General features: G+C 44.5%; 1 protein-coding gene across 1 annotated transcript; it reads left to right on the top strand.

The window, feature by feature from the left end:
* Window positions 1-1,543: 1,543 nt before the first annotated feature.
* On the top strand, window positions 1,544-12,528 carry WDR87 (WD repeat domain 87). The gene is made up of 6 exons (XM_024734130.1): window positions 1,544-1,618; window positions 2,515-2,685; window positions 3,056-5,928; window positions 6,400-6,671; window positions 7,064-8,952; window positions 9,043-12,528. The coding sequence occupies exons 1-6, from the start codon at window positions 1,544-1,546 to the stop codon at window positions 12,526-12,528; spliced, it is 8,766 nt and encodes a 2,921-aa protein (XP_024589898.1).
* The last annotated feature ends 13,480 nt before the right edge of the window (window positions 12,529-26,008 follow it).

The raw sequence follows: 26,008 nt of genomic DNA, 5'->3' as shown, positions 1-26,008 counted from the left end.
ACCCTACACGTGAGATGATGATAAGTTTTGCCTGTTGCTTCCCCCCGCAGATCCAGCCATCAAGTCTCTGTGGCAACACAGGGCCTAGGCGTAGCTGTGCCAGAGGGTGGGTTCTGCTGACCTCGCCTCAGGAGGCCCAGGCCAAATGATCTGGAACTCCAACAGCTCTCCAAACCAGTGTTTCTCAGACTTTAAGACCAGCTGGAGAGCTTGTTAAAACTCAGATTTTTGGGCCCTACTCTCGGAGTTTCCGATTTAGTAGGTCTAGGGTGGGGCCTGATAATTTGCGTTTCTAACAAGTTCCCAGGTGATGCTGATGCTGCTGTCCTGAGGATCGCAGTTTGGGGACCACTTTAAACTGAAAGTCCATCAGTTTTCCTTCATCTGGCAGGCGCAAGGATGGCTTCCACTGCCCTCTGCTGGCCAGACTATTAAATTTAGCTGTAATGTTTCCAGAGCAACTGAAAAGTACAAAGTATAGGTTGGAAGGAAAAAACTAGTACTTCTCTGAGAACCAAACCAGCCTAAAAACAGCAGTCATAATTGTTTGTTGCTTTAGAGTATACTTTAAAAAGTATTCACAGGAATTATCTTAGTCGATCCTTGCAACAATCCTGTGAAGTTGCAAGGATCTGGCATTTTCATTTTACAAATGAGGAAAACAAGCGCATCGTCAGATCAGTAATGACAGACCCCCTGACAGAGGGAACTTGTTAAAAGTAGGATTTATTCACCATCCAACTAAGAAAAGTAGAGGTTTGTCCTCATGAAGGCCAAAGAGAAGGGAATGGGGAGGAGGAGGATGAATAGCAGATGTATCACGTGCAAGAGAGCTACTTGATTCCACAAGCCTGGGAAAGCCTGCAAGGCCCAATGGCTGGATCCTTTCTCCAGCTGGGCTACACGGAGCTGACTCTTTGTCCTGGGCAGCCTTTATCTCGATTTCCTGTTTCAGTAGTCAGACTTCAAGGTCCACAGAATCACCTAGGGAGCTTGTTACAAGTGAAGCGCTCAGGGGCCCACCACCATGGTTCTGCTTCAGTACCTAAGGATCTGCATTTTAAGATGTACCTCTCCCCCAGGAATCCCAGTACAGGAGGTCCAGGGTCCACACTTTGGGAACTACTAGTTCTTGCAAAAAGATCCCTTGACAGCCCATCACCAGCAAGGAACAATTATTTGCCTGTGACAGTATTCCTTTCCAGCCCCTCTTAGATTTCTCTGCTTCCCTCCCCCATGATATCCTGTTGGATGATAGCCAATGCTAAGATTCAACTTCCAACTCCTTTATTTACCCTCTCCAAGCCTCAGTTTTCTCAAATGAGGTAATACCTACCTCACTGGGCTGCAGTGAGGATTAAATGAGAGGGTATCTTATGCATAGTTCCTGACATTCAAAAAGTGTCCAATAAACATGAGTTCATGGATCTTGACTTCTGATTTCTAGCTCCTCAAAAAGTATCAGTGGCTAAGCTGGCCTCTTTTGTATTCCTACAGGTTTTTAAACAGTGGTCCTGAGGAGGACCAGGGGATAATCAAGGTGATGACTTCCCCCAGACTCATTCCCGTGTGGAAGGATTTTAAATACCTTATAAATGATGTGATCCATAAAAGCAAGGTAATGTATATGTAGAACATAAACATGTTACTGGCCTCTATCTATCTTAAGAGTTATGAGCACTTCAGAGGAGCATAGATCCACTATGCAGGAAGCAGGCAGGGTAGATGATAAAGACAACTGTCCCCTTAGTAGAAAGTGGGCCATCAACTTCCAAATGAGTCTAGAGACCTCTTGCAAGAACATTTTGATGGTGAGAGGTTAACACTTTGAAGCATTTCAGAAGAACCAACCCTCTGGGAAGAGAGATTTTTCTAAAAGAGAATGGAGAAGGCACCAGAGAGAACATCTGCCAACCTCAGTTTTGCTATGGCTGGCTCTGTGTAAAAGGATCCCAGGTGCATGTTTCATAGCACATGCTCTATCACAGTTATATATATATATACACATATATATACACACATAAAAAATCTTCCTCTGTCAAACTTCAAGGCCAGATAGGGTGTCCTAAAAGTCTTACTTAGTGCAGTTTTAGGCTTTAATAAAGCTGTGCTGACTCTTGGGATACTGTGTTACTTTACATGTGGGCATATGGCAGTGCACTTGCCTTTGTAATCTGTTAAATGTGTCTTTTATGACATATGTACCTTTTAGACAGGAGGGAGAATGTTAGAGGACATGTTGGGAAGAACATCAGTTTTCTCCTGTGCTCACACCATGAAATTTGCCCATATAGGCCCTATAGCAGTTTGGTTCGCTTTTGTGTTGGGGGTTTTGTCACATGCTTGTGAAGCACAGTGTCCCACAGGTGATAAATTGTTCACGTGTGGGAGCCACAGGAGTGATCCTTGAGACTGAGGCGTAACTTTGAGAACTGCTTTAATTATGACTTGCATGAGAATATATTTAGTGCATACGTGTCCTGGTCTCTTAGTTTATGCCATGCCTCTCCCCAGAAAACTTTAGATGACCCAAAGACTGATGTAGTTGTGTTGAGTGACCGGTCCCAGATCCTGTTCAAAGAGTCTCGCCATCCTCAAAATATGCCACTTATATGCTATTACTTCAGTGATGCCCACTTCTTTGCTTCCCTCTCGTGGGTGACAACAAGCACAAAAGAAATACAGGTAAAACTACCCAGCCTTTCTTCTTAGCCCATTCTACAGGGGCCATGCCCATGTAAGTTCTGACCCTAGATTAACCCAGGAAGATATACCCCTTGAATGAAAGTGACCTGGATCCAGGATTCCCCGTTCATCCTTTCTCCAATTACAGTCTCTGTGTTGAACAGATTTTATGGTTCTCCTAAAGTAGGCCAAGGTTAGGGAAAGAGTCCTAGGTTTCCTGCTTCTACAATATTACCAACTCCCAAAACCAGGGGGTAAAATCACTCTAGAGTCTTCCAGTTTCTCCTTAGCAAGAGAAAAATAGCTGAATATTCTGCCCTTTCTTCTTCTACTATCTTTTCTAGGCAGTTCCCATCTTTTTCTCTTCTAGGCTGTGGTATGGATGAAGAGCAAAACTGAGGACATGGTGCAGAAGAGAACATTCTCCATGACCGAACGACTGCCGCCCATCCAGTCCATGGTTCACACAGGTTCCTTTCATATCCTCGTGGTCTACTGTGGTGACCTGCTCCTGCGGCTCTTTGGGGACCACTTTCAGTCATTCAAACCCCTAGGTATAGTGCCCTGCCGCTTTAACATCAGCTGCCTCTGCTATGACCCAGAAATGAAGATGCTTCTGTCAGGAATCCTGGGGGCAGTGGTCACCTGGATCATGGAGCAGAGTGGCAAGGGTCTCCAAATAGCCCACATGGTTTCCATGCCTGGTGATGAGCTTGTTCACAACATCATGTTGAATGGCCCCAATGGCTCCCTTGTAGCCCTATGTGAGACTGTGGTGAGGGTCCTTGAGCGCCAGGGCCACGGCCGGCTGGCAGAGGTGAAGAGGTTCCCTTCCACCACCAGTGGCTCCTCAATCACCTGCTGCTTCACCTGTTTTGAGCAGGGCTTTCTCTATGCTGGAAACAGGACTGGGGAAATCCAAGTGTGGAGCCTCAATCAGGGGCACGCACTCCACAGTTTCAAGGCCCATTTGTCATCGGTGATATGTATCCGCAGCCGGCCAGAAGCCCACACCCTGCTAACAGCCGGCCAAGAAGGCTTAATCAAGGAGTGGAGCCTGACTTCAGGGAGTCTGCTGCGGCAGCTAGAACTTGGCGAGGAACTGTATCAACTCCAGTTTATTGATAGCACTACTTTCTTCTGCCAGACTACCCATTCTTTCTCCTTGCGCAGTCTGCCGTGCTTCTATAACCTCTTCAATGTCTGTGGCTCTGCTCCCCAGCAGATACGTCGGGTCCGCTGTGGCAATAACTGGTTCCGGATCCTGTGCACTACTGAGGATGGCTTGTTGCGCTTTGTGTCCCCACTAACAGGGAATCTTCTGGTTATCACCTGGCCCTTCTCAATCCTGGACCAGGCTGTGGATTGGGCCTATGACCCAGATAAAGAGGAGCTCTTTGTAGCAACAGGCAGCTCAGATGTGCTGGTATTTGACACAACCCGCTGCCCTTGCCCAGCCAAGTATCTTATATGCACCTCACCAGATTCTCAGGACTTGGTACGATGCCTGGCTTATGGGCATTTCCACCTGGGTCGGGGTCTAGAAGGACTAATGTTCTCTGGACACCAGAGTGGCGTGATCAGAGTGCTTTCCCAGCACAGCTGTGCCCAGATAGAGAAACTCATGCACTTCAGGGCTGTATTAGCACTCTCCACGCTGCCTGGAGGGCTTTCTGGTTGCCGAGAAAACTCTTTGCTCTGTTCCTATGGAATGGATGACTATGTGCACCTGTCAGAAGCTGTGCTTGAAGGGGGGCGAGTGCAGCTGCAGCCCCTTGCCAGCATTCTCAGCAGCTGTCAGCTAACACACTTGATACTCTTGCCCAAGTCTGTGAGTGCCATCACGGAGACTAACTGCCTGTGTCTCTGGAAGTTCCATGACTTTCTGTCCTCTGGGTCACAGGAAGGCTCAACGTTCATAGACACATTGCCACTACACCAGTGTACCGTCACATCTTTTGATGTCTGCCTATCCTTGAGTCTTTTTGTCACGGGTGGCAGTGATGGCTCTGTCTGGATCTGGAACTTCCATGGTAGACTCATAGCCATGCTGGACTCATCATTGCACTTTGGCCCACTCTGCTTTGCAAATGACCGGGGTGACCTGCTTGTCACTTTCAACCAGAGTCTTTATCTGGTGTCCTGTTTAAAACTGCTTCCCTCAGCCCTGCTGGCTCGCCTTTCCCTTATAGGTATGACAGATGAAGTACTAGAAGTTCCTAAGCCTTTCATACCAAGCTTCTTCTTCTCCTTTGAGACCATGTTTGTGCCCAAGTATATCTACTTTGGACAAGGGCAGCAGCAATTAGTGGGTCTGGAGAACCTTGTCAATAATCGGGCCATCGCCTTTGATCATAATGTGCCACACGTCATAGAAGATGAGCAAGGGAGCCCTGTGTTAGTGTCTTCCTTCAGACATGATTCCTTGTATAAGGAAGCTGATTGGACGCAGGTGAAAAAACCTCCGCATTCCCATTATGTTCTTCCTCCCCAGCTACAGCTGACTACCTGGGATGGACTCAACCCTTATCAGATACTGCAATACTACTTTGGCCATGGGCAGAAATGGCTCTTGGCTCCTGATTGCTACATTCCTAACTCAGTGATTCGTGCCCGTCTTTGGCCACAGGGCAGCCCAGTATACCTACAGTGCAACCTGCACTCACCCATGCAGGAACTAGAATGGGACAAGTCTCAACAATTCTTCTGGCACGGTAGGGCAAGAGCTATAAGTGATGTAGGAGAATATGCACGTGAAAAGGAGGATGAAGACTTCCTTGAAATAAGAGCGTCAAAGGATATAATTTACAGTGTCCTTACAGACTCAGCAAACGGCAGTTGGCTGGGAAGAAAGATGAGTGAAATAGCTATCAATAGCCTGATAGAGACAATTCTCAATATTATGATCCAGGCTTCTCCACTGAAGTACCAGTGCTGTATTGGTGCACTAGGGCAAATCTTTGCCTCTTACCAGGTGTCTCCACTCCTGCGTGCTGAAACAGCCCATTGTCTGTTGGATGATACAACCAATTCCAATCCACTGATCCAAGAGCTAGCCTGGGAAGGGCTGAAGTGTCTAGGAATGATTACGCATCTCTTTGCCGTGCCTCTGGCCCAAAGACTAATGGACAAAGATGAAAGAGTAAGGAATAAGGCCCTGAGCCTCATGGCTGAGACTGGAATCCACTCTAAGACCTCACTCTTAAACTTGATCCAGAACCAAGATACTTTCCGGGAGATGCAGTAAGTTCTTTGTGCCTTCCTCAGTTCTTTACTAGCTTCTGATTTTCTTCTTCCCCTTTCCCATTTTTCCCTTCTCTGCCTTCACTGTCTCTTCATCTCTGTTCATTAGCTCTTCCTGTCCTATTTCCTTGTTCATAGTCTTTTTCCATTCCTAGACTATCCTGATGACCCCCTAACTGCTCACTCCTTTCTCCATTTCTCCTCCTATTCCTGTTTGTCCCCTACCTCTTCAAGTGCCCCTTTTTCACCCTCTTCTCCTACCCTTGAAGGCCCCATACAGGTCACGCCATGCATTACCATCTTGGCTTCCTAGACTTTTTCTTTCTTCTTCGCCATTCTTTACCTCTACATACTCTGTCTCTGTTGGTCATGTTGTCAAGTCCCCTGCCTGTTCCATAGCTGTTCTTTCCTTCTCATTCTCCCTCTTGTCCCTGATACAGCATGGTCCTTCCTCTCCTTTGACTTTCATAGGCAGGAAATGATTGGGGAAGAAACCCTGGACCATCTGCTGGGAATGCAGGCCACAGATCTCCAAATCCTTCATACCCAAGTGGAGCAGCGATTGAATGAAAACCTGATCTTATCACTGGGTGATGAAAAGCCTACTTTTTCTTTAGATGTCTCAGGGGCTTCTGAACTTACCGCCCTTTCCAACCAACTTGATACAGCTCCTGAAGAACCTGAAGTTGCCTACAAGCCCAGCAAAGGCCAAAGATGGGGCCGAGTAGGAGGCAGAAAGCATAGTATGTATGGGGTGATCTGGTTAATGCCTCAGGGTCCCCAAGAGGCAGGGTAGTTAAGGCTAACTTGGGTCAAGAGGTATCAGATAGGAACAGAGGTAAGTGGAAAGATCCTTTCACAGAAAAGAACCTTCCTAGGAAGAATCCACCCAAATTCAGAGAGACTCCAAAACCTATCTCTGTAAGACTTGACAGAGGTCGGGGAGGCAGGGGAGGGAGGAGGGAAGGCACTGGGGATAAAGCAAGGAGAATGCCTTTTTTTTAAAAAAGGCCTCAGCCCCCTCTGTTGCTACATCTGTTATGGCAGTTCCTCTTAGCTCATACCAGATTTTGGGAAGGGCTTCATTTAAGCCTCCCAAGCTTCCCTTATCTACATCTCCTGATTCTCCCTATAGCCCGAAAATTTTTGCAGAGCCTCAAGAAGATGAAAGAGACTGGCACAGAGCCAGGTCCCTTAGAGGGTGAAGGTGATCAGAGTGAAGCTGCACCAACTGAGAGGGAGGAGTGTAGGTCTTCAACCTCCAGTATACTAAAGATTTCAAAAGATGATGAACAGGAGCCTCCAGGGATAGATGCCTCAAAGGATCATGTTGCATTGACCCTGAAGATGCTGAGGAAGATACGTGACAAAAGAGGCAGGAAAGCAACACTTCAGAAACCCATAGAGATGCGCAAGAGGAAGACAACAGACGCTGAAGTTACAGTTGAGGACCTTCCATATCCTATAAGGAGAGAATCAGCTGTGAAGCTGGTGAAAGTCAGAGGGCAGAGTGCCTCTGGAGCTCCTGGCCACAGGACTACCCCTGGAGATGGCTCATCATGGCGGGATGATCTATGTCGACTTATGACCCTGAGGATATCTGGTTCCCAGACAAAAATGTCAGAAGCTCTAAACACTGAGCTAGTGACCATGGCTCAGGCAGCGCTGGCAGATCGACGGCCCAGCTGGGAGCTCTTTCAGGAGATCTGCCCCCTGTTGAAGAAAGAAAGTAAGGAACTGCTTGAGGACCTTGACTGGGATGTAGCCTGGCCAGAGGAGAAACCAGTTTTTCCTCATGCAGGAGCAATTAGAGAGGACATGGTGATCAGTGACAAGGAAGAGGAGACAAAAGAGGAGCAAGAGCGAAAGAAAGAAAGTGATGTGCAGGACTTGCAGGAAACCCAGGTGATTCCAAAAAAAGGCAAGAAAAAGAAAGTTGTTTTTTTAGAACCAGACGTAACCAAGGGAAAACGAATATCAAAGAAAGAAGAGAAGAAACCCTCTAAGAAGCCTTCTAAGCAGGAGGGGAAAGCAGTCCAGCAGGAAATAAAAGTGGATAAAAAAGAGAGGAAAAAAACCGAAGAAGAGGAGAGGGACATGAGTCAGGAAGTGGGGGAAAAGGCCAAATTAGAGGAGAAAGTGCTTGAGCAAGAAGGAAGACCAGTTAAGGAAGAGACAAAACTGTCTTGGCGGGAGTGGAAGAAGTTCTGGGATCAGTGGAAACAGGCCTACAGTGAGACGAGGATATCCTGGGATGAATGGAAGAAAGCCTGGGAAAGCAGGCATCTTCAGGAAGAGGAGAAGCTCCATGAGGAAGAAGAAGAGCTGTTTCCAGATGAGGAAGAGCTGGAGAGGGACAAGAAGAAGCAGACATGGGATGAATGGTCACAGATCTGGGAAAAGATGTCAGCCAGGGCCAGGGAGCAATTGTTGGAGGATGAGGAGGAAGTGACCCTGGAGGAAGAATTGTCTCAGGAGTGGGAAGGAGAAGAAGCAGCAGCAGAAGAAGAAGAAGAGCTGATGACAGAAGAGCAGAGACAGATCCATCAAGAATATAAACAGGCACAGGTTGAGAGGAAACGAGCCCAAGAAAAGAGGAAGCTGGCACAAGAAGTAGAGAAGCTAGCACAGGAAGAGAGAAAACTGGCTCAGGAAGAGAGAAACATGGCCAGAGACTATGAGAAACTGGCCCAGAAAGACAGGAAAATGGTCCAGGTAGAGAGGAAGTTTATCCAGAATGAGGAAAAACTAGCCCAAAGAGAGGAGATGCTAACCCAGGAAGCAGAGAAATTGGCCCAGCGAAGGAAGAAACTGGCCATGAAATTGGAGAAACTGGCTCAAGAAGAAGAGAAAATAGCAAAGAAAAGAGGGAAGCTAGCTGAGGTAAAAAAGATATTGGTCCAGAAATTGGAAAAACTGGCCCAGAAGGAGCAAGATCTAGCATGGCAAGAAAAGGAACTAGTCCAGGAATTGGAGGACCTGGCATGGGAAGAGGAGGAACTGAATCAGGAAGAGGAGGAACTGGTCAATGAAGAGGAGAGACTGGATCAGGAGGAGACAACACTGGCCTCTCAAGAGGAGAAACTGAATGTGGAAGAGAAAGAAGTGGTCCAGGAAGAAGAACTGCTGATCCAGAAAGAGGAGAAACTAGTCCAGGACAAGGAAAAACTGGCTGAGGAAAAGGAAAGACTTGGCCAGAAAAGGGAGCAATTGATGGAGAATAAGCAAAAGTTGGCCCAGGAAGAAGAGCTGCTGATCCAGGAAGAGAAGAAACTGGCCCAGGACAATGTAAAATTTCCTGAAGAAGAGGAAAGACTTGGCCAGAAAAGGGAGCAACTGATGGAGAACAAGCAGAAATTGGCCCAAGAAGAAGAGCTACTGATCCAGGATGAGAAGAAACTGACCCAGGACATGGAAACACTGCCTGGGGAGGAGGCAAGACTTGTCCAGAAAAGGGAACAATTGATAAAGAATAAGCAAAAACTGGCCCAGGAAAGGAATAAATTGGTCCAGAGCAAGGAAGAACTCCCCAAAACCAAGGAGATACTAGCCTGGAGGCAGAAGACTCTGGCTCAGGAGAAGGTGAAAGTGGCTCAGAGGAAAGAAAACTTAATCCAGCTCAAAGAAAGCCTCACTCAGAAGAGAAAGAAATCAGACCAAGAAAAGGAGAAACTGGACATGTACAAGAAGAGACTGGTTCAGATAGAGAAGAAGCTGATGGAGGAAAAGGAGAAACTTTTCCAGAAGAAGGAGAAATTGGCTGCTATAGAGGAAAAACTGACCCAATTAGAGGAAAGCCTGGCTGAGGAACAGCACCAAATAGCCCAGGACAAAATGAAATTAGCTATGGAAAAGAGAGTGATATTCCAAGGACTGAAACAGCTCAGAGGTGACTGGTCTATTACTAAGGAAGAAAAGGCATTGGGCATGGAAATAAAGAAATTGGCCTGGGAGAAGGTGAGACTGGCTGAGGGAAAGGAAACTCTCTTTAAAAAAGAGACTCAAGAAACTTCAAGACAGGGAAGACCAATTAAGGATGAACTAGAACTAATTAAGAGGAAATTGTCACTAGAGGAAAAGATACTGGTCTATGAAGATAGGATACTGGCCACAGAGCAAACAGACATTACCAAAGGAAAACTGGAGTTTACTAGAGGAGGGAGAGTATGTGCCCAGGAAGAAAGGAAGCTAGCCAAATTAATAAGGAAGTTGGCTAAAGAAAGCAAGGGCATTTCCAAGGAACCATTAAAAGTAAGCGGCAAAATCTTAAAGATACTTCAAGGCCTTATCAAAAAAGAAAGGAAACTAACCCAGGAAGAAATAGAGATGACAAAGTTAAAGAGGTCTTTCTTTACTAAGGAAAAGGAATTGAACAAGGTACAGAATGAACTTGATGCCAAGGAGTGGGATTTTTCTGAGGAACAACCAGAAATTGCCACAGATGAGAAGAAACTGGCTAAGAGGCAGAGAAAACTGGCCAAGGAAATGAGAGGATTGATAAAGAAAGAGAAAAAGATGACTGAGGAAGAAAGCAGATTGGCCAGGCAACAGAGAGAAGTCATACAGGAAGAAGAGGAGGATGAAATAACAGAGGAAGAAGAGGCAAAGCCATTCCTTAAACAAAGGTCAAGAAAGAGAAAAAAGCTAAAGAGAGTTGATTTGCAACAGGAAGAGTTTCTCAGTCAAGAGGATGAGGTGAAAAGTGTGAAAAGTGAAGAGAGCTTTTCTGAAGAAATGGAAAGCTTATTAGATGAAGTAGAGCAAGAGAGTTTGTCTGAAAAGGAGGAGGAGGAGGAAGAGGAGGAAATGGAAGAGGAGGAGGAAGAGGAAGGGAAGGAGAAGAAGAGGAAAAAGAAGAAGAAGGTGCAGGAGGAGGAAGTGTTTGAGAAGGAGGAAAGCATGAGTGAGGAAGAGATGGAGCGTTTGAGTGAGAAAGAGGGGGAGGAAGAGGAGAGAAGCTCATTGGAAGAAGAGGTAGACAAGAAGAAAGAGATCTTTAAAAAAGAAAAACTATTTAAGTTACCAGGAAAAAGAAAAAAGGACTTAAAAGGAAGAGAAGCAGTCCCTTCTATTGAGAAAAGAATCCCCAAGGTCAGAGGCAGAGCTATAAAACTTGAAGTTCTCAAAAGCCCTCCCAAGCAACTGATCTCAGTAGTTCTGGGAAGGGAAGAGAAGATACCAGTGCCAGGGTCAACTAAACAAATATCCTGGGAAGATAAGGCCACAGTACTTGAGACGTCCAGGGTATTCCCAGGGACAGGGTTTATGGATAAACAAGAAGAACTGTTGAAGAAATATAAGCCCATACCTCTACAAGTTTTGGATACAGTTTTGGAGTCCCAAGAGCCTGACTTAAAGACCCCATATTTATCCTACATATTGAAGAAGACCATGGAAGCTCATAAACTCCAAGGCAAACAACTAGGAGCCAAGTGGCAGTGGCTTCTGCAGCGTCATCCATCTCTGAAGGGACAGACTGAGGTACAATTACCTGTGTCCAAAATCCTGGCTGAGGAAATATATGCAGACATCAGCCTCTCAGACGTAGAGTGGATCCACCATGTCCTAGAACAGATGGAGACAGGAGAACAGCTTTCCAGGGATAGTTTCCACAGATTGTGCCAGCTTCTCAAAGACCTCACTGCAAAGGAAAACTTAGAGTGGATGCATCTGGCCAAACTTGAAGCCATTGTGTACCGTCACAAGCAGAACTTGGAATCACGAAGCACAAGTATCTCAAAACCCAGTAAGGAGCCCATGGGTCCAAAATACCTGAAAGTGATCCCTCCTATAAAAGGAAAGGAAAAGGAAAGCTGGCTAAAACCTTTGGCTGTCTCCACACCAAAGTCCCCATTAGCTACCAAAATGATTCCAGACCTGAAGGCTATAAATTGGCATCTTCTAGGAGAGCCTTACAGGAGTGTGCGGGCAGAGCAGATATCCACTGCTCGCAAGGAGATAGAGATGCGACACCATTATCCTCCAACAAGAGACATTTTCACAGGTGCCCTTGACCCTGTGGAAAAACAAACCCTAGCACTGATGTTTCAAAAGGACTTCTGGGCTTTTAAGGATAAGGGCAGGTCTGCCAAATTGCCCAAGTTGGAAAAGAAGGCACAGCCCATCTCTAAAAAAAAGGACAAGGTGCCTCTATGGGAGACATTTGTGGCAATGTACCACGTTTTGCGGATGTTGCAGGAGCGATACGCGAAAGACAGTGCTGCTTGGATGGAACAGTTCTACCGTCTCATGGACCTGTACCAACTTAAGTCCCCCCGAATCCAGAGGCTACTACAGGAACTGCTACTGAGAGGGGCACCCCAATCCCAAGAGATCATTTACAAAGAGGCCCTAAAGGCCATGGAGCTAGTTCCTGGGGAGCGGTTGTTCTACCGCCTGTTCTGTGGTGGCTCTCACACCCCTAAAGGTCCTCTGGAGTTCCAGGAGGTGGTTCCCCTCCCAGGGAAGAACAATGTACGTACCATGCTCCCTATGGGCATTGCCCAGTATGGGATCTTAGAACTTGCCTGGAAGAGCCTGCCGCAAGCTGATGTACACCTCACCAAGGAATTGCCCTACAACGTTGCTCCTACCCCCTAATTTGGGACTGAAGGGGCAGGACTTTTCATTCCCACCTGGAGAAAGGCCTTGTCACCAGAATTTAGACCTTTATCCCTAGGGCCCACACAGAGGTAGAGCCATGCCAAAGTTCTTTCCCTATCTAGTTCCAGAAACCAGCTTTTATATGTGGAATAAAGAGGAGATTCTCATTTATAACAAGCACTGTGATGTGTCCCTTTTCCTCAAATGTTGCTTCTCCAGAAAGGTAGCCAGGGAGACCAGACCAGACTACTCACATACTCTTGAGAGTGGGAAGACTTCCCCAAAGCCAGTGGTGCTCACTCACCCTCTGGAGGCCTTCAGGCAGAAGAGTCTGTCCTTGTCCTCTTCCTTCCTTGCCCCTCACCATTCTCCCTTAAAGACCATAGGAAGGAAAGCACCTGGCACAAAAATGTATTTTTGGCATTAATATGAGAGGCCTTGATATAATGGAAAGAAAATGGATTTTAGAATCGGAAGACCCAGTATTTTGCCCCTTGGTTTTGGGGGGTACACAGTGGAGGCAGACTCTTTCCTGACCATAGTTCTGCATGCTGATGACTTGAGTACCAAACAGCAGTTATGGTGGGTGTTGAGGAGATCCTCAGAGAACAGGAAAAACTTCAGTAAGTTCTAGCCAGTACCAGCTGGTGACCTCATTACTGGATGGCATTAAGAGATGAGGCCATTTGAGGTGAAAGCAGGAAGAAAAGGAGGGAAGCCTATATCTTTCACTTCCTTTGCCAACCTGGACATGGGTTTTGGGTAGGATGATAGAATGAGAATTTGAAAGATAAGGTGTAAGCTCAAATAGGCCCCCAACTATCTAGGGACTTATGATCGTTCCCTCTAGCAATATAGAAGACAACAGTTAAAGGGAAAGAGGTAGTAAAGTGGAGGAAGTTGTCACTGCCAGTAATGCTGTTCCTCCCCGATCTCCTCTCCCCACTATAGAGACTTCAAAACTGCCTCTTTCCAGGTAAGCTGAGCCAACAGATTTTAGCAAGTAGCCCATCTATGCCATTTGCCACCCTCCATCCCAACCTCTCCTTTATTATTCTACTCCCTCCACCTAAGTTTGCTTTTGTGGGGAAGCCAGGAATAGAGAGCAAGAGAACATTTTGAGAAGTTGGATTCACCTTGAAGGCCAAGGGTAATGAGAGCCCTGAGTGTGTAGTTGGGCTCTTCCATGTCAGACTACATATCAGGCCACATGGAGTATATGAAAGCTGTGGGCTGGGGACAGGGAGCCTCAAAAAGGATGATTGATGCAGCAGCCAGGCAAGGCAGCAGAAGTAAGGATGGTCCAGCTGGCTCTGCAGCCTTGACCTGAATCATTTCTCCTTTTTGGTCTCTGTTTACTTGTCTGTGTCAAAAAGAGGAAAATGAACATATTACAAATATAAGGCATGGCAGAGGGGACATCACTACAGACCCTACAGACATGAAAAGGATGAAGACTAATATGAACAACTCTAGGGCCATAAATTTGACAACACAGATGAAAAGGACAAATTCCTTGAAAGATCCAGAAAGGGAATAGTAATACCTAACAAATTCATTTTGCAGGATATCAGCGGGTCCTCTGGTCAACAAACAAACAAACAAAACACAGTGACAAAAATAGTCTTAACTGTTGTCCCAGGGTCAGGAAGTCTATGGATGGCTCTTCAGAAAGCCTCAAAACCTTGGTACTGGCTACAACAACCTAGATATTATTTTGCCTTTGCCAGAATTGCAGAGACTAGGGCTTGTTTGTATTTTCTCTTTATTATGAGAAATTTCAATCACTAAAGTAGACGAGAGTATTATAATGAACCCCCAGACCCCCATCATTTAATTGTAAACATCTTGCAAAAATTGCTTCATCTGGGACTTCCCTGGTGGTGCAGTGGTTAAGAATCCACCTGCCAATGCAGGGGACACAGGTTCCATCGCGGGTCCGGGAAGATCCCACATGCTGCGGGGCAACTAAGCCCGTGCACCACAACTACTGAGCCTGCGCTCTAGAGCCCACATGCCACAACTACTGAGCCCGCGTGCCACAACTACTGAAGCCCATGCGCCTAGAGCCCGTGCTCCACAACAAGAGAAGCCACCTCAATGAGAAGGCTGTGCACCACAACGAAGAGTAGCTCCCACTCGCCGCAACTAGGGAAACCGCGCGCAGCAACAAAGGCCCAACGCAGGCAAAAATAAATAATCTATTTTTTAAAAATTCCTTCATCTAATTTTTCCTTTGTTGAAGTATTTTAAAATAAATCCCAGACATCATGATATTCCAACCCTAAATACTTTGATACTCGTCTCTAAAAAATAAAATTTTCTTATATAATAATTTTCACATCTAACAAAATTAATAATTCCTTAATATTATCCAATGCTCTATGCAGATTTTCCTGGTTGTCCCAAAAAATGTCCTTTTATGCTTAATTTGTTTGAATCAGAATTCAAACAAGGTCTACACACTGGATTTTACTGTTATGCTTCCTAAGACTTAATTTTTTTTCTTTTGGACGCGCCGTGCGGCATGTGGGATCTTAATTCCCTGACCAGGGACCGAACCCGCACCCCCTGCAGTGAAAGTTTGGAGTCTTAACCACTGGACCACTAGGGAAGTCCCCCTAAGACTATTTTAATCTTAAATATTTATACTCCCCTCTCTCCAGTTTTTCAGTTTTTTCATTCAGTGTCTTTGTTGAAGACATTGAATCAATTATCCTGTAGATTTCTCCCATGTAGTTTTCTGATTGAGCAGAGTTTTGCTAAATGAGATCTGGATGTGCTTCAAGGGTATGAAACTCCTGAAATGAGATAAAAAGAATTGTTCGTATGTGCTAGGTATTCCCCCACCCACTGCCTTGGAGAGGGAGCATCCTTCCAAGTTTGTTCTTCTTTGGGTACTCTCTCTCAGTTCTAGGGTAACATATAGATTTTTCTTATATCTTATAATGGCTTTGGGGCCATTTTAAGGCCTTTGGCTTTTACTCTGCATTTGATGGAAACCATAGGAAGGTTCTGAGCAGATGAGTGACAAAAATCTAATTTACAGGGAATTCCCTGGTGGTGCAGTGGTTAGTACTCTGCACTTTCACTGCCGAGGGCGTGGGTTTGATCCCTGGCCGGGGAACTAACACCCCACAAGCCTGGTGCGGCTCGGCCAGAAAAAACCTAATTTACATATTCAAAAAGCACCTTGATGGCTGTGTGGAGAATAGATTGTGGTAAGGGAGTCAGAGATTGGGGGCAGGGAGATGAATGAGGTGGTTACTACAATAATTCAGAGGAAATAAGGTAGTGGACTTGAACAGAGGAGAAAGAGGCAGTAGAAGTGAGGAGTACTGGGCAGTTCTGGACCTATTTGGAGGTAGAGCCACCGGGATTTGCTGATAGATTGGATGTGAATGTGACAGAAAGGAGTAAAGATGACTCCAAGGTTTTTGGCTTGACCAGGTGGAAAGCTGGAGGCACCATCAAGTTAGTTGGGGAAGATTAACAAGGGAGTTGGTACTAGGAGGAAGATTAGGAGTTCATGAGATCAGTTTTGGGCAAATTGAGATTGAGGTGCCTATTAAACATTTAAGAGAGGATGTCTAGTAGGCAATTGGATATATAAGTCTGGAGTTCAGGAGACAGGTTCGTACTGGAGTCATAAATTTGGCAATCACTGGTATATACATGATACTTAAAGCCAAGAGACTGGATGAGATGACCAAGGGAGTGGATGTGGATAAGGAAGAGGAATAAGGATTGTAGCATGAGAAGCTCTAACATTAAGAGGTCAGGGAGAGGTCAGCATAGGAAACTGAGGAGCACTAATGGGTAGAAGGAAAATCAAGAAACCCTTGGTGTCACAGAAACTAAGTGAAGATAGCGTACCAAGGAGGAGGGAATGATCAATTGTGTCAAGTGCTGCTAACAGGTCAAGCAGAAAATAATTGAAAGTCAACCATTAGATTCAGCAAGATGAAGATTATTAGTAACCCTGACCAGAGCAGTTTTGGTAAAGTGATGGGTGCAGAAGTCTGATTAGACTGCTTTCAAAAGAGAACGCAAGAAAAGAAATTGGAAGCAGGAAATATAGATAATATTTTCTAGGAGTTTTGTTAGAAATGAGACAGTAGTTGATGAGAGAAGGGGAATAAATAAAAGCTGTGTGAGTTGTTTGTTTTCAAGGTGAGGGGATTGCTGGAGTCAAGAACTTGATAAATAGGGAATTCCCTGGCTGTCCAGTGGTTAGGACTCCACGCTTGCACTGCTGGCCGCGGTTCAATCCTTGGTGGGGGAACTAAGATCCCACAAGCCACACAGCCAAAAAAAGAAAGAAAAAAGAACTTGATAAACAAGAGAGTGAGATCTAGTGCCCAAGTGGAGGGACTAGAGTTAGATAAAAAATATAGTTAGTTCGGGCTTCCCTGGTGGCGCAGTGGTTGAGAGTCTGCCTGCCAATGCAGGGGACACGGGTTTGTGCCCCGGTCCGGGAAGATCCCACATGCCGCGGAGCGGCTAGGCCCGTGAGCCATGGCCGCTGAGCCTGTGCATCCGGAGCCTGTGCTCCTCAGCGGGAGAGGCCACAACAGTGAGGGGCCCGTGTACCGCAAAAAAACTATATATATAGTTAGTTAGTTCAGCTGTGGGATGAGAGCGTACGTACATACATGGGCAAAGATGTAGATTGGTAGGTAGGTGGGTGAGTCTGTGTAGATTATCTTCTGACAACTTCCATTTTCTCAGTGAAGTGAGGAGCAGGGTTTGTTAGTAGAGGGAAGGGAATGGGAGTATGTGTTTGAAAAGTTGTGTATGGAAGTGAATGGACTTAGAAAAACAAAAAACAGAGTGTTTGCTGGGAAGCGTTAAGAATGATTTGAGGTTCGGGCCAGGGTCCAGTTGGGCTACTTAGGGAGAGAAATGACCACGCGGGTCCTGCTGGGAAAGCTCCCTCTCTCCCAGGATTTCCTGAGAGCTGACATCCACCTGCCACCTCCACAAAACACCAGGAACTACAGAAGACGCACACTGGGAACTAGTTTCCCAACATCGCGCATGTTAGAGGCTATAGTTCCCTTCCATTCCCAACACAGCCTCCACCGCTATCTGTTGATACTTGTCGCAGGCCAACACTGGGTAAGTGCATTGGCCTGATGGGGAGGTAAAGTCCAAGGAGCTTCCCCGCGAGCATACTGGGAATTGTAGTCCCCAAGGAGAGGCATACTGGGAACTTCAGTCCCCCGGCCTCTCCCTCCTCTACTATGGCCCGGGGACGCTGGGGAACAGGCTAGACTGAAGGGAAAGGCGGAACTTACGGAACCTGGGACGGATGGTATTGGAAACTGCAGTTTCCCCAGCGCCGGACAGAGCTGCACACTGGAAAATCCAATCCTCTAGCCGCCTCGTCACCAGGAGACGGAGAGAGGCCTAGCCTAGGAAGCGCTGCATGGACGCTGGGAAATGCAGTCCCGCCTCTCCGGCCCCAACTAGGAGTCCATTTGCCGTCGTGGGTGTTGTTCTGAGACCCCTGCCCGGAGGGACGAAGTCTCCCGCCCTGAGGGAGATCGCGCATTACTAGCCACCCTTTCACACCGTTCTCCCTGTCCCTCGCTTCTGGTGTCTCCAAACTGAAGAGGGGGAAATCCTCGAGACCCGTGGAGAAAGAAGGCAGAAGAGTGCCTAAGAGATCAAGAAAGCCCAAGGAAGGAAGCCGTCGAGCGGGAGGAGGCGAAGCGAGCCTCGCGGGGCTTCGGGTGTGGTAAGTGGAGTGTGGGGTGGAGCAGGGCCCTTGGATTGGCGACGCATGTCGCCAGCGTGGGCACGCGCGTTCCTCACTCCTGGTCTCCGCGTTAGTCCTAGTTCAGCCCCGTGCCCACACGCACGCGTAGTCGGTGGGTCTCGCGTGCTTTCCCGCCGAAATGCGGTCGTGGCGCTTCCGGGCCCAAGTAGGGTGGGAGTGAGGCCCTCGCAGAGGGCTGGGCGGCGCGGAAGGGAGCGATTGCTGCAACTCAGACGTGCGTCCAGACCAACCCGCTCCAGATATCGGTTTCCTCAGGTCCTCTACACCGAAGGCAGAGACAAGAGGGAGGGGACCGGGGCGCACTGTCTCAGCGCTTCCAGTGGCCGCCCTGCCTGTTTGCCTCTGTGAGGGGTGGTGCAGTAAGAAGACAGAGAAATGTCTGGGTACTGTCTGCTCTGTTTCCTACCACCGGTGTTTTTATAAAAGGTTTTGCTTTGTGGCTTCATCAGGCCTGGTGGGGCTCGGGCACTGGCGTCGTACAAGGCTCGAGAAGCCCCTTTATAGCCACAAAGGGGCAGCTGCGCACGCAGGCCGCTGATGCACAGCCTCTGTCATAAAAGCCAGAGCCTCCCACGCGCATCTCCGCAGATCCGGTGACAGTGGCATAATAGCTAAGAACATGACTGGACTCTGACTCTCCGGCCCTGCCACATTCTAGCTGTGTGGCTGGAGGAAGGCATCACAGTACCTTAAAGTAGGGAAATGCGGGGCCTCCAGTTAAGTTCGAATTTCAGTTAAAAGACGGATAATTTTTTAAGCATAAGTAAGTCCCAAATATTGTTTATCTGAAGTTCAAATTTTAACTGGGAATCAAATTCAAATATAATTGTATTTTATCTGGCAACCCTGATTTAAGGCATTATCGGAGCAGTGCATGAACAGACTTTAGAATAGTGCCTGGCATGTATAAACATGCAATAAAGGTTATATAAAACGGCCAAACTCCACATCACGTCCCAGCACATTAGTGTCTTTAGTCATCTGGCTGTACTATCTGAAATGGCCAGCCCTCAGAAAGCCACTCTGTCACACGAGGTCAGCTTACACGCCCCCTCCACCCCACTGCCTGATAGTGACCCCACTCCACTCTCACAAAGGGCCAGATCCTCCCTGCTTCCCAGCACTCCTCACATTCATGTGAGGATTTTGAGGTTCTTAGTAATGTTGGTGCTGCATCACTGGACACAAGTGGGCCGGGGTGGGGGGGCTGAACCATTATGACGTTGGAGCTAGTGACACTCTTTCCACAGGAAGCTGTGACTAGAGTCCGTCTCTTGTAGAATTCGGGGCATGTTATCTTCTGAGGAGGATAAAGGTGTGTGAGCTAGGAGGGAATATAGAGGGAATGGGAAGGCTTTGATGTTATAGGATGTTAGTAACAGGTTCCCAACTTGGAGAATGTATATTGAGTGGCATTCTTCCCACTGAGCTCATTAAGATGTCTCATATATGTGAGAGAAGACTTTGTTCAGTCTGAGAAGTCTAAAGGAAAAAAGACGACACTGAAGTGGCAGAACCTAGGATTATAAATTTAAGTCTATTTGATTCCCAAGTGTCGTTTTTCATCTCTCCTATTCTCCATCAATCGCAGCATACCCCTTCATTTCTCTCACAATAATAGCACCTTGAATTTATATTGTACTTTTTCATTATAAAGCCTCTTGAATTTCATTATCTCATTTTACTTTTTAAAGACTTTTATAGGGAAAAAGAGAGGGGCATTCCTCTCTGAGGCCAAGAGGGGTTAAAGGGAAAATGCCTGACTCTCACGGCAAACCTGGTGAAATGTACTGTTGGCCCAGGATTATTATTATTATTTTGCCACGAAGCTTGCAGGATCTTAGTTCCCCCACCAGGCATTGACCCCAGCCCTGGCAGTGAAAGAGCTGAGTCCTAATCACTGGATCGCCAGGGAATTCCCTAGCCCAGGATTTAGACAGAAGTGTCGGGCATATTCCATTTCCCTAGCCAGAGCTCCAAGTCTTAAATAACCAGAGGAAACTTTAGGGAGTCTCTGAGATTGGGGGATCTGACCATCATTTCTCTTCACATCAGCTTGATGTAGCAGCCCATCCTCTCTTTTCTGTATCTGCACTCTCCCTCCTGACATTTAAACATGTTTAATTATCTCATTTAAAACAATCCTTCTCTCCAGGGGCCAATCATTTGGTCTTCCCATGTCTTTGAGAGTCATATGCAGGATTTTGGAAAGTTTAAAGTTTACTTGTGGTAGAAATTGAAGTGAGGTAGTAACTGTTGCTAGGTGGAGGAGAAATTGTTGGAATTGGAATTGTTCAGCTAGGAATAGGAATCCCTAAGGAATAGTAATCCCTTAGCACTCTAGTGCCATCCAAGAGCTGTTTGCTCTGGTCCTCAACAAGATAAGTACAGAAATTCAGAGAAAGTATTTAGAAACTTTTATAGCAATTTGACAGAGTAATCTTATGTCTATTGAACTTAATGAAAAATCTGGAGTTAAAAAAAACTTTCCTTGACCCTATATTCTCTTCTACCTCTCTCCCTCTCTCTCACTTCCCCCCTCCTCCCTCTCTCCCCATCATCCCCAAGCTTTTGAAGAGCTGCACTTAAGTTTCTTACTTTTCATTTAGTCCTCAGCTCCCTCCAATCTAACTTCAAGAATCACTCTTCTGTGATCCTGTTCTCATGAAAGACACCAGTACCATTTACCAAATCCACTCTTTGGTTCATCTTACTTGACCTCTCTGTTACAGTTGATTTACCTTCATGAAACTCTCCTCTGGTTTCTGAGAGAACATCCTATCTTTCTATAGTTGTTCTTTCTCAGAGTGCTTCCCCATAATTATCTTGTTATCAAGTCTCCTTCTCATGCTGCGTATTCCCCTGTGGCCATACTCCTCCAGGTGCCTGGCTTCAGCTGTCCCTATAGGTTGATCATTTTCATATTTGTTTCCAACCCAGACCTTTTCCTGATCTCCAGACCCACATATCCAGTTGCCTTCATTTAGATATTCCATAACCACCTCAACAAATCCAAAATCAAACTGACCTTCTCTCCTCCATACCTACTCTTACTCTTTAGTCCATCTGAATGCACAAAATTTCATTCAGAGCCTAGCTCAGAAACCCACGAACCATTACAGACTTCTCTTTTCCTGACTCTCCACCCCAACTAATCTTCAAGACCCACAGAGTCTAACCTCTGAGTATTTAATATTGCTCTCATAATTTGCTTTTCCTTTCCCAATGCTCTAAATTAGATTATATAAAGTTGTTTTTGGTGTTTCTCTAACACCTACTCAGGATAAAAATTGAACTCCTTAGTATGGCACTTAATATTGACTCCCACCTATCTAGACATTTTTCTTCCCCTACCCGCTTGAACTTTGTGCTGTACGAATATTTAACTCCTATGTAGTTTTTGGCATAAATCACACTTTAAGTGTCTGTGCCATTCTCTCCTCCTGGAATGCTTTAGTAAGGCTTATCTGCCTGGCAGCCCCCTTATGCTTCTCCCATGCTGAGTACCTGCATCTCCTCCTTAGAGTCTGTCCCATGCAGCTTCAGGTGCTCCATTACAGCAATTACCAAATTTTAACAATTGAAGTTCCTTGAGGAGAGTGACTGATTTTGATCTTAGGATATCCAGTGGATAGCGAAATACATCTTATAAAGTAGAATCTCAACAAACATTTGTTGACTATTTTGGAATTAGCTTTTTTCGTTGTCATTGGCCGTGCACTGCACAGCTTGCGGGATCTTAGTTCCCCGACCAAGGACTGAACTCGGGCCCTGGCAGTGGAAACGTCAAGTCCTAACCACTGGACCACCAGGGAATTCCCTGTTTACAATTTAGAGAAGTTGCAGAAAAGTATAAATAATAGAGCAAATACTCATGACCCCACAGCTCCGAATTTCACATTTGAAATTCATTGTAATTAGTTTTTGTGTAATTATTCAGTGTCTGGATGCTTTCATCCAGACATAATATTTTAGCATAATATAATATTTTCAAGGTTCATCCATGTTGTAGCATGTACCAGTACTCCCTCCTTTTTATGGCTGAATAAAAAAATTTTTTTATTCATTCATCAGTTGATGGACATTTAGATTGTTTACACTTTTGGGCTATTATGAATAATGCTACTGTGAACACTTATATAAAAGTTTTTGAGTGAAGATATTTTAAAAACGAATTTTTAGAGCACTTTCAGTTTTATAACAAAATTGAGAGGAAGGTACAGAGATTTCCCATATATTCCCTGTCCCCACCTACCCCTCAGTATCATCACTCACCAGAATGGCACATTTTTAATCAAGGAGGAACCTACAGATCGATACATCATAATCATCCAAAGTCCATGCCTTAGAGTTCACTCTTGGTGTGCATCCTACAGGTTTGGGCAAAGTATAATGGAATAATATTCCACTGTCTGGAGGTACTGCAGTTTATTTATTCATTTATCTATCAAAGGATGTCTTCCAAGTTTTGACAATTTGGTTTTAATTTCTCCACATCCTTGTCAACACTTACTTTCCATTTAAAATAAATTATAGCCATTCTAGTGGATGTTAGGTGATATCTCGTTGTTTTGATTTGCATTTCCCTAAAGACTAATGTTGTTGAGCATCTTTTCACGTGGGTATTGGCCATTTGTATTTCTTCTTTGGAGAAATGTCTTTTCAAATCCTTAGCCTATTTTTAATTTGGGTTATTTGGCTTTTTATTCGGTTGTAACAGTGCTTTATATATTCTAGATATTATACCCTCATCAGATAGATGATTTGCAAATATTTTCTCCCATTCTGTGGGTTGTCTTTTTACTTTTTTGATAGTGTCCTTTGGTGTACAGCAGGTTTTGATGAAGTTCAGTTTATCTTTTTTTTTTTCCCCTTTCGTTGCTTGTGGCTTAGATATCATATCTACGAAACCGTTGTCTACTCCAAGGTCAGAAAGATTTATACCTATGTTTTCTTCTAAAAGGTTTTAGAGTTTTAGCTCTTACATTTAGGTATTCGATCCATGTTGAGCTAATGTTTGTGTATGGTGTGAGATAGGGGTACAAATTCATTCGTTTGCATGTGGATAGTCAATTCTCCCAGTACCATTTGTTGAAAATATGTATTATTTTCTAAGTAATTCTTTCTATTTTTGTTTCTTTTTGTTTTTCCCATTTTTATTCTCTATGTTTCTGAGTTTTTCTCCTTTGTGTTTCTTCAAGGTTTGTCCTTCTATTTGTGATATTTGATTCTTCCATTTCTGCCTGCTCACCTTTTATCTTACTCTGTTGTTTCACCATCTCTTTCCTAAGTTCTTACATTTTTGCTTTTTGGTCTTCCATCATAGAGTCAATTGAATTATTATTTTTTAAAAATTCATGAAAAATATTTACTTAAATTTTTTTTTGGATTAAATTTTTATCTGATCCATTGTAGCAGTTTTCTAGTGAATGGTTTTCTTTCTTTCTTTCTTTCTTTGTTCCTTCATAGTTCTTTTTGTAGCTTTGGATTAATGTGGTACTTGTTCCTTTCTTCTTACACATCATTGTGTGAGTTGGGTTTTCTTGGACTAGTTCTTTGTAAGAAGTTCCTGGGTGTGTTGAAGGGGTCAGGGTAAAGTTCCCGGCCATCTGGTTTTCACAACATTAAAGCTCACTTCTTGTCCTCTGTCACACATAAGGCTTTTATAAGGGATTGAATAGCCCTCTTGCTCTTCTTCTGCTTCCCAGTTTCTTGCAGTTGTAGTTACAAGTAGGACGGCCCTGATGGTGGAAACCTCTCCTTTAGGACATGTAATTTTCCTCATTTTTTTTTAGATCTGCCTCTATTTGTCCCTCTTCATGCTCAAAATTCTCTGTATAGTTTCTTGTTTCCAGTTTCTATTTCATAACTGCCCCTGATTTCAGCTGCTTTTGTCAGTCCTTACATGTAATTTATTACCTACCAAATATACTTATCTCCTGGTTTTGCTGAATGTGGAGTTTGCAAAGATCTTTTCATTCTCTTTATTGCTTTTAGATGATTTTCAGAACAGAAGACCATGGTAATAATGATACTTCAAAGCTTCTATGTTTTTGAATTTTAGACTTGTCTCTTACTAACAGCATACAACTATACTTTATTCATTTTTTATATCAGATGAATGGATAAAGAAGATGTGGCAAAAGTATACAATGGAATATTACTCAGCCATAAAAAGAAACGAAATTGAGCTATTTGTAATGAGGTGGATAGACCTAGAGTCTGTCATACAGAGTGAAGTAAGTCAGAAAGAGAAAGACAAATACCATATGCTAACACATATATATGGAATTTAAGAAAAAAAGTGTCATGAAAAACCTACGGGTAAGATAGGAATAAAGACACAGAGCTACTAGAGAATGGACTTGAGGATATGGGGAGGGGGAAGGGTAAGCTGTGACAAAGTGAGAGAGTGGCATGGACATATATCCACTACCAAACGTAAGGTAGATAGCTACTGGGAAGCAGCCGCATAGAACAGGGAGATCAGCTCGGTGCTTTGTGACCACCTAGAGGGGTGAGATAGGGCGGCTGGGAGGGAGGGAGACGCAAGAGGGAAGAGATATGGGAACATATGTATAACTGATTCACTTTGTTATAAAGCAGAAACTAACACACTATTGTAAAGCAATTATACCCCAATAAAGATGTAAAAAAAAGGGAAATAATCCATATAAATATGTCAAAAGGAATTTTCTTTTTGATTTGCAGATAATTTGATTATTTAGAAAACTAAAGAGTCTAATAAAATTGCGAATAGACATAATAAGAATATTTGGTATGACTGTAAACTTACTCTACTGAAATTTAAAATATTTGTATGAGGGGTACTGAACATAGTAAAAAACAGCATACATCAACATAAGTTTGGAAAAAATAAGGACATATAAAACAAGCAAAGATTTGGATACTGAATATTTTTTAAAACGCCTATAAATCAAAGGAAAAAAATGAATAAATGGGCAAAAAAAGAGACTAGGAAAAATCACAATAAGTAACATGATTGACTAATAAAAATATATGGAAAATATTCAACTCACTAGTAATTAGAAAACTAAAAACTAAACCACACGCTAGAAGAAGAAATACAGGACACTTATTTCACCTTTGACTGAGTTGCCAGATGTCCACAAAAATAAACAAGTTACCAATATGTACCAAAGGTGAAAATGTATACAACCCATGACTGAGTGATTGGACACCACTGCTCTTGTGTACTAGTATACAGCAGCAAAGCTAGTCACTGGTTTTGTAATAGTGAAAAACTGTCAACAACTATATAATGGCCAATAGATAAGATTTAAATCTATTGAGGTATATTTATATCAAGATTGGGCTAACACGTAGCACAGGGAGATCAGCTTGGTGCTTTGTGACCGCCTGGAGGGGTGGGATAGGGAGGGTGGGAGGGAGGGAGACGCGAGAGGGAAGAGATATGGGAACATATGTATATGTGTAACTGATTCACTTTGTTATAAAGCAGAAACTAACACACCATTGTAAAGCAATTATACTCCACTAAAGATGTAAAAAATAAAGATTGGGCTAAAAGATATTTCATTTTGTAGAAAAATAGCAACCCTACATTCAGAAAAAGGACACTAATTGCAGGTCAGGATGTGAGCTATTAGCCATCCAATTATCGCTAGTAACATGAAATAATGACCCATAATTCCAATCTGAGAGTCACTC

The sequence above is a fragment of the Neophocaena asiaeorientalis genome, unplaced genomic scaffold (assembly GCF_003031525.2).
Source record: "Neophocaena asiaeorientalis asiaeorientalis breed wild unplaced genomic scaffold, Neophocaena_asiaeorientalis_V1.1 scaffold280, whole genome shotgun sequence".
Taxonomy (NCBI): domain Eukaryota; kingdom Metazoa; phylum Chordata; class Mammalia; order Artiodactyla; family Phocoenidae; genus Neophocaena; species Neophocaena asiaeorientalis.
This window is presented reverse-complemented; position numbering and strand designations above follow the sequence as displayed.

What these genes read in the sequence shown, in the direction of transcription:
- WDR87 (XM_024734130.1), top strand. Translation starts at nt 1,544, where the DNA reads ATGACTTCCCCCAGACTCATTCCCGTGTGGAAGGATTTTAAATACCTT. An exon ending in GATACTTTCCGGGAGATGCA is followed by an intron (nt 5,929 to 6,399) that starts GTAAGTTCTTTG and finishes TGACTTTCATAG; the next exon opens with GCAGGAAATGATTGGGGAAG. An exon ending in ATCAGGAAGAGGAGGAACTG is followed by an intron (nt 8,953 to 9,042) that starts GTCAATGAAGAG and finishes GAAGTGGTCCAG; the next exon opens with GAAGAAGAACTGCTGATCCA.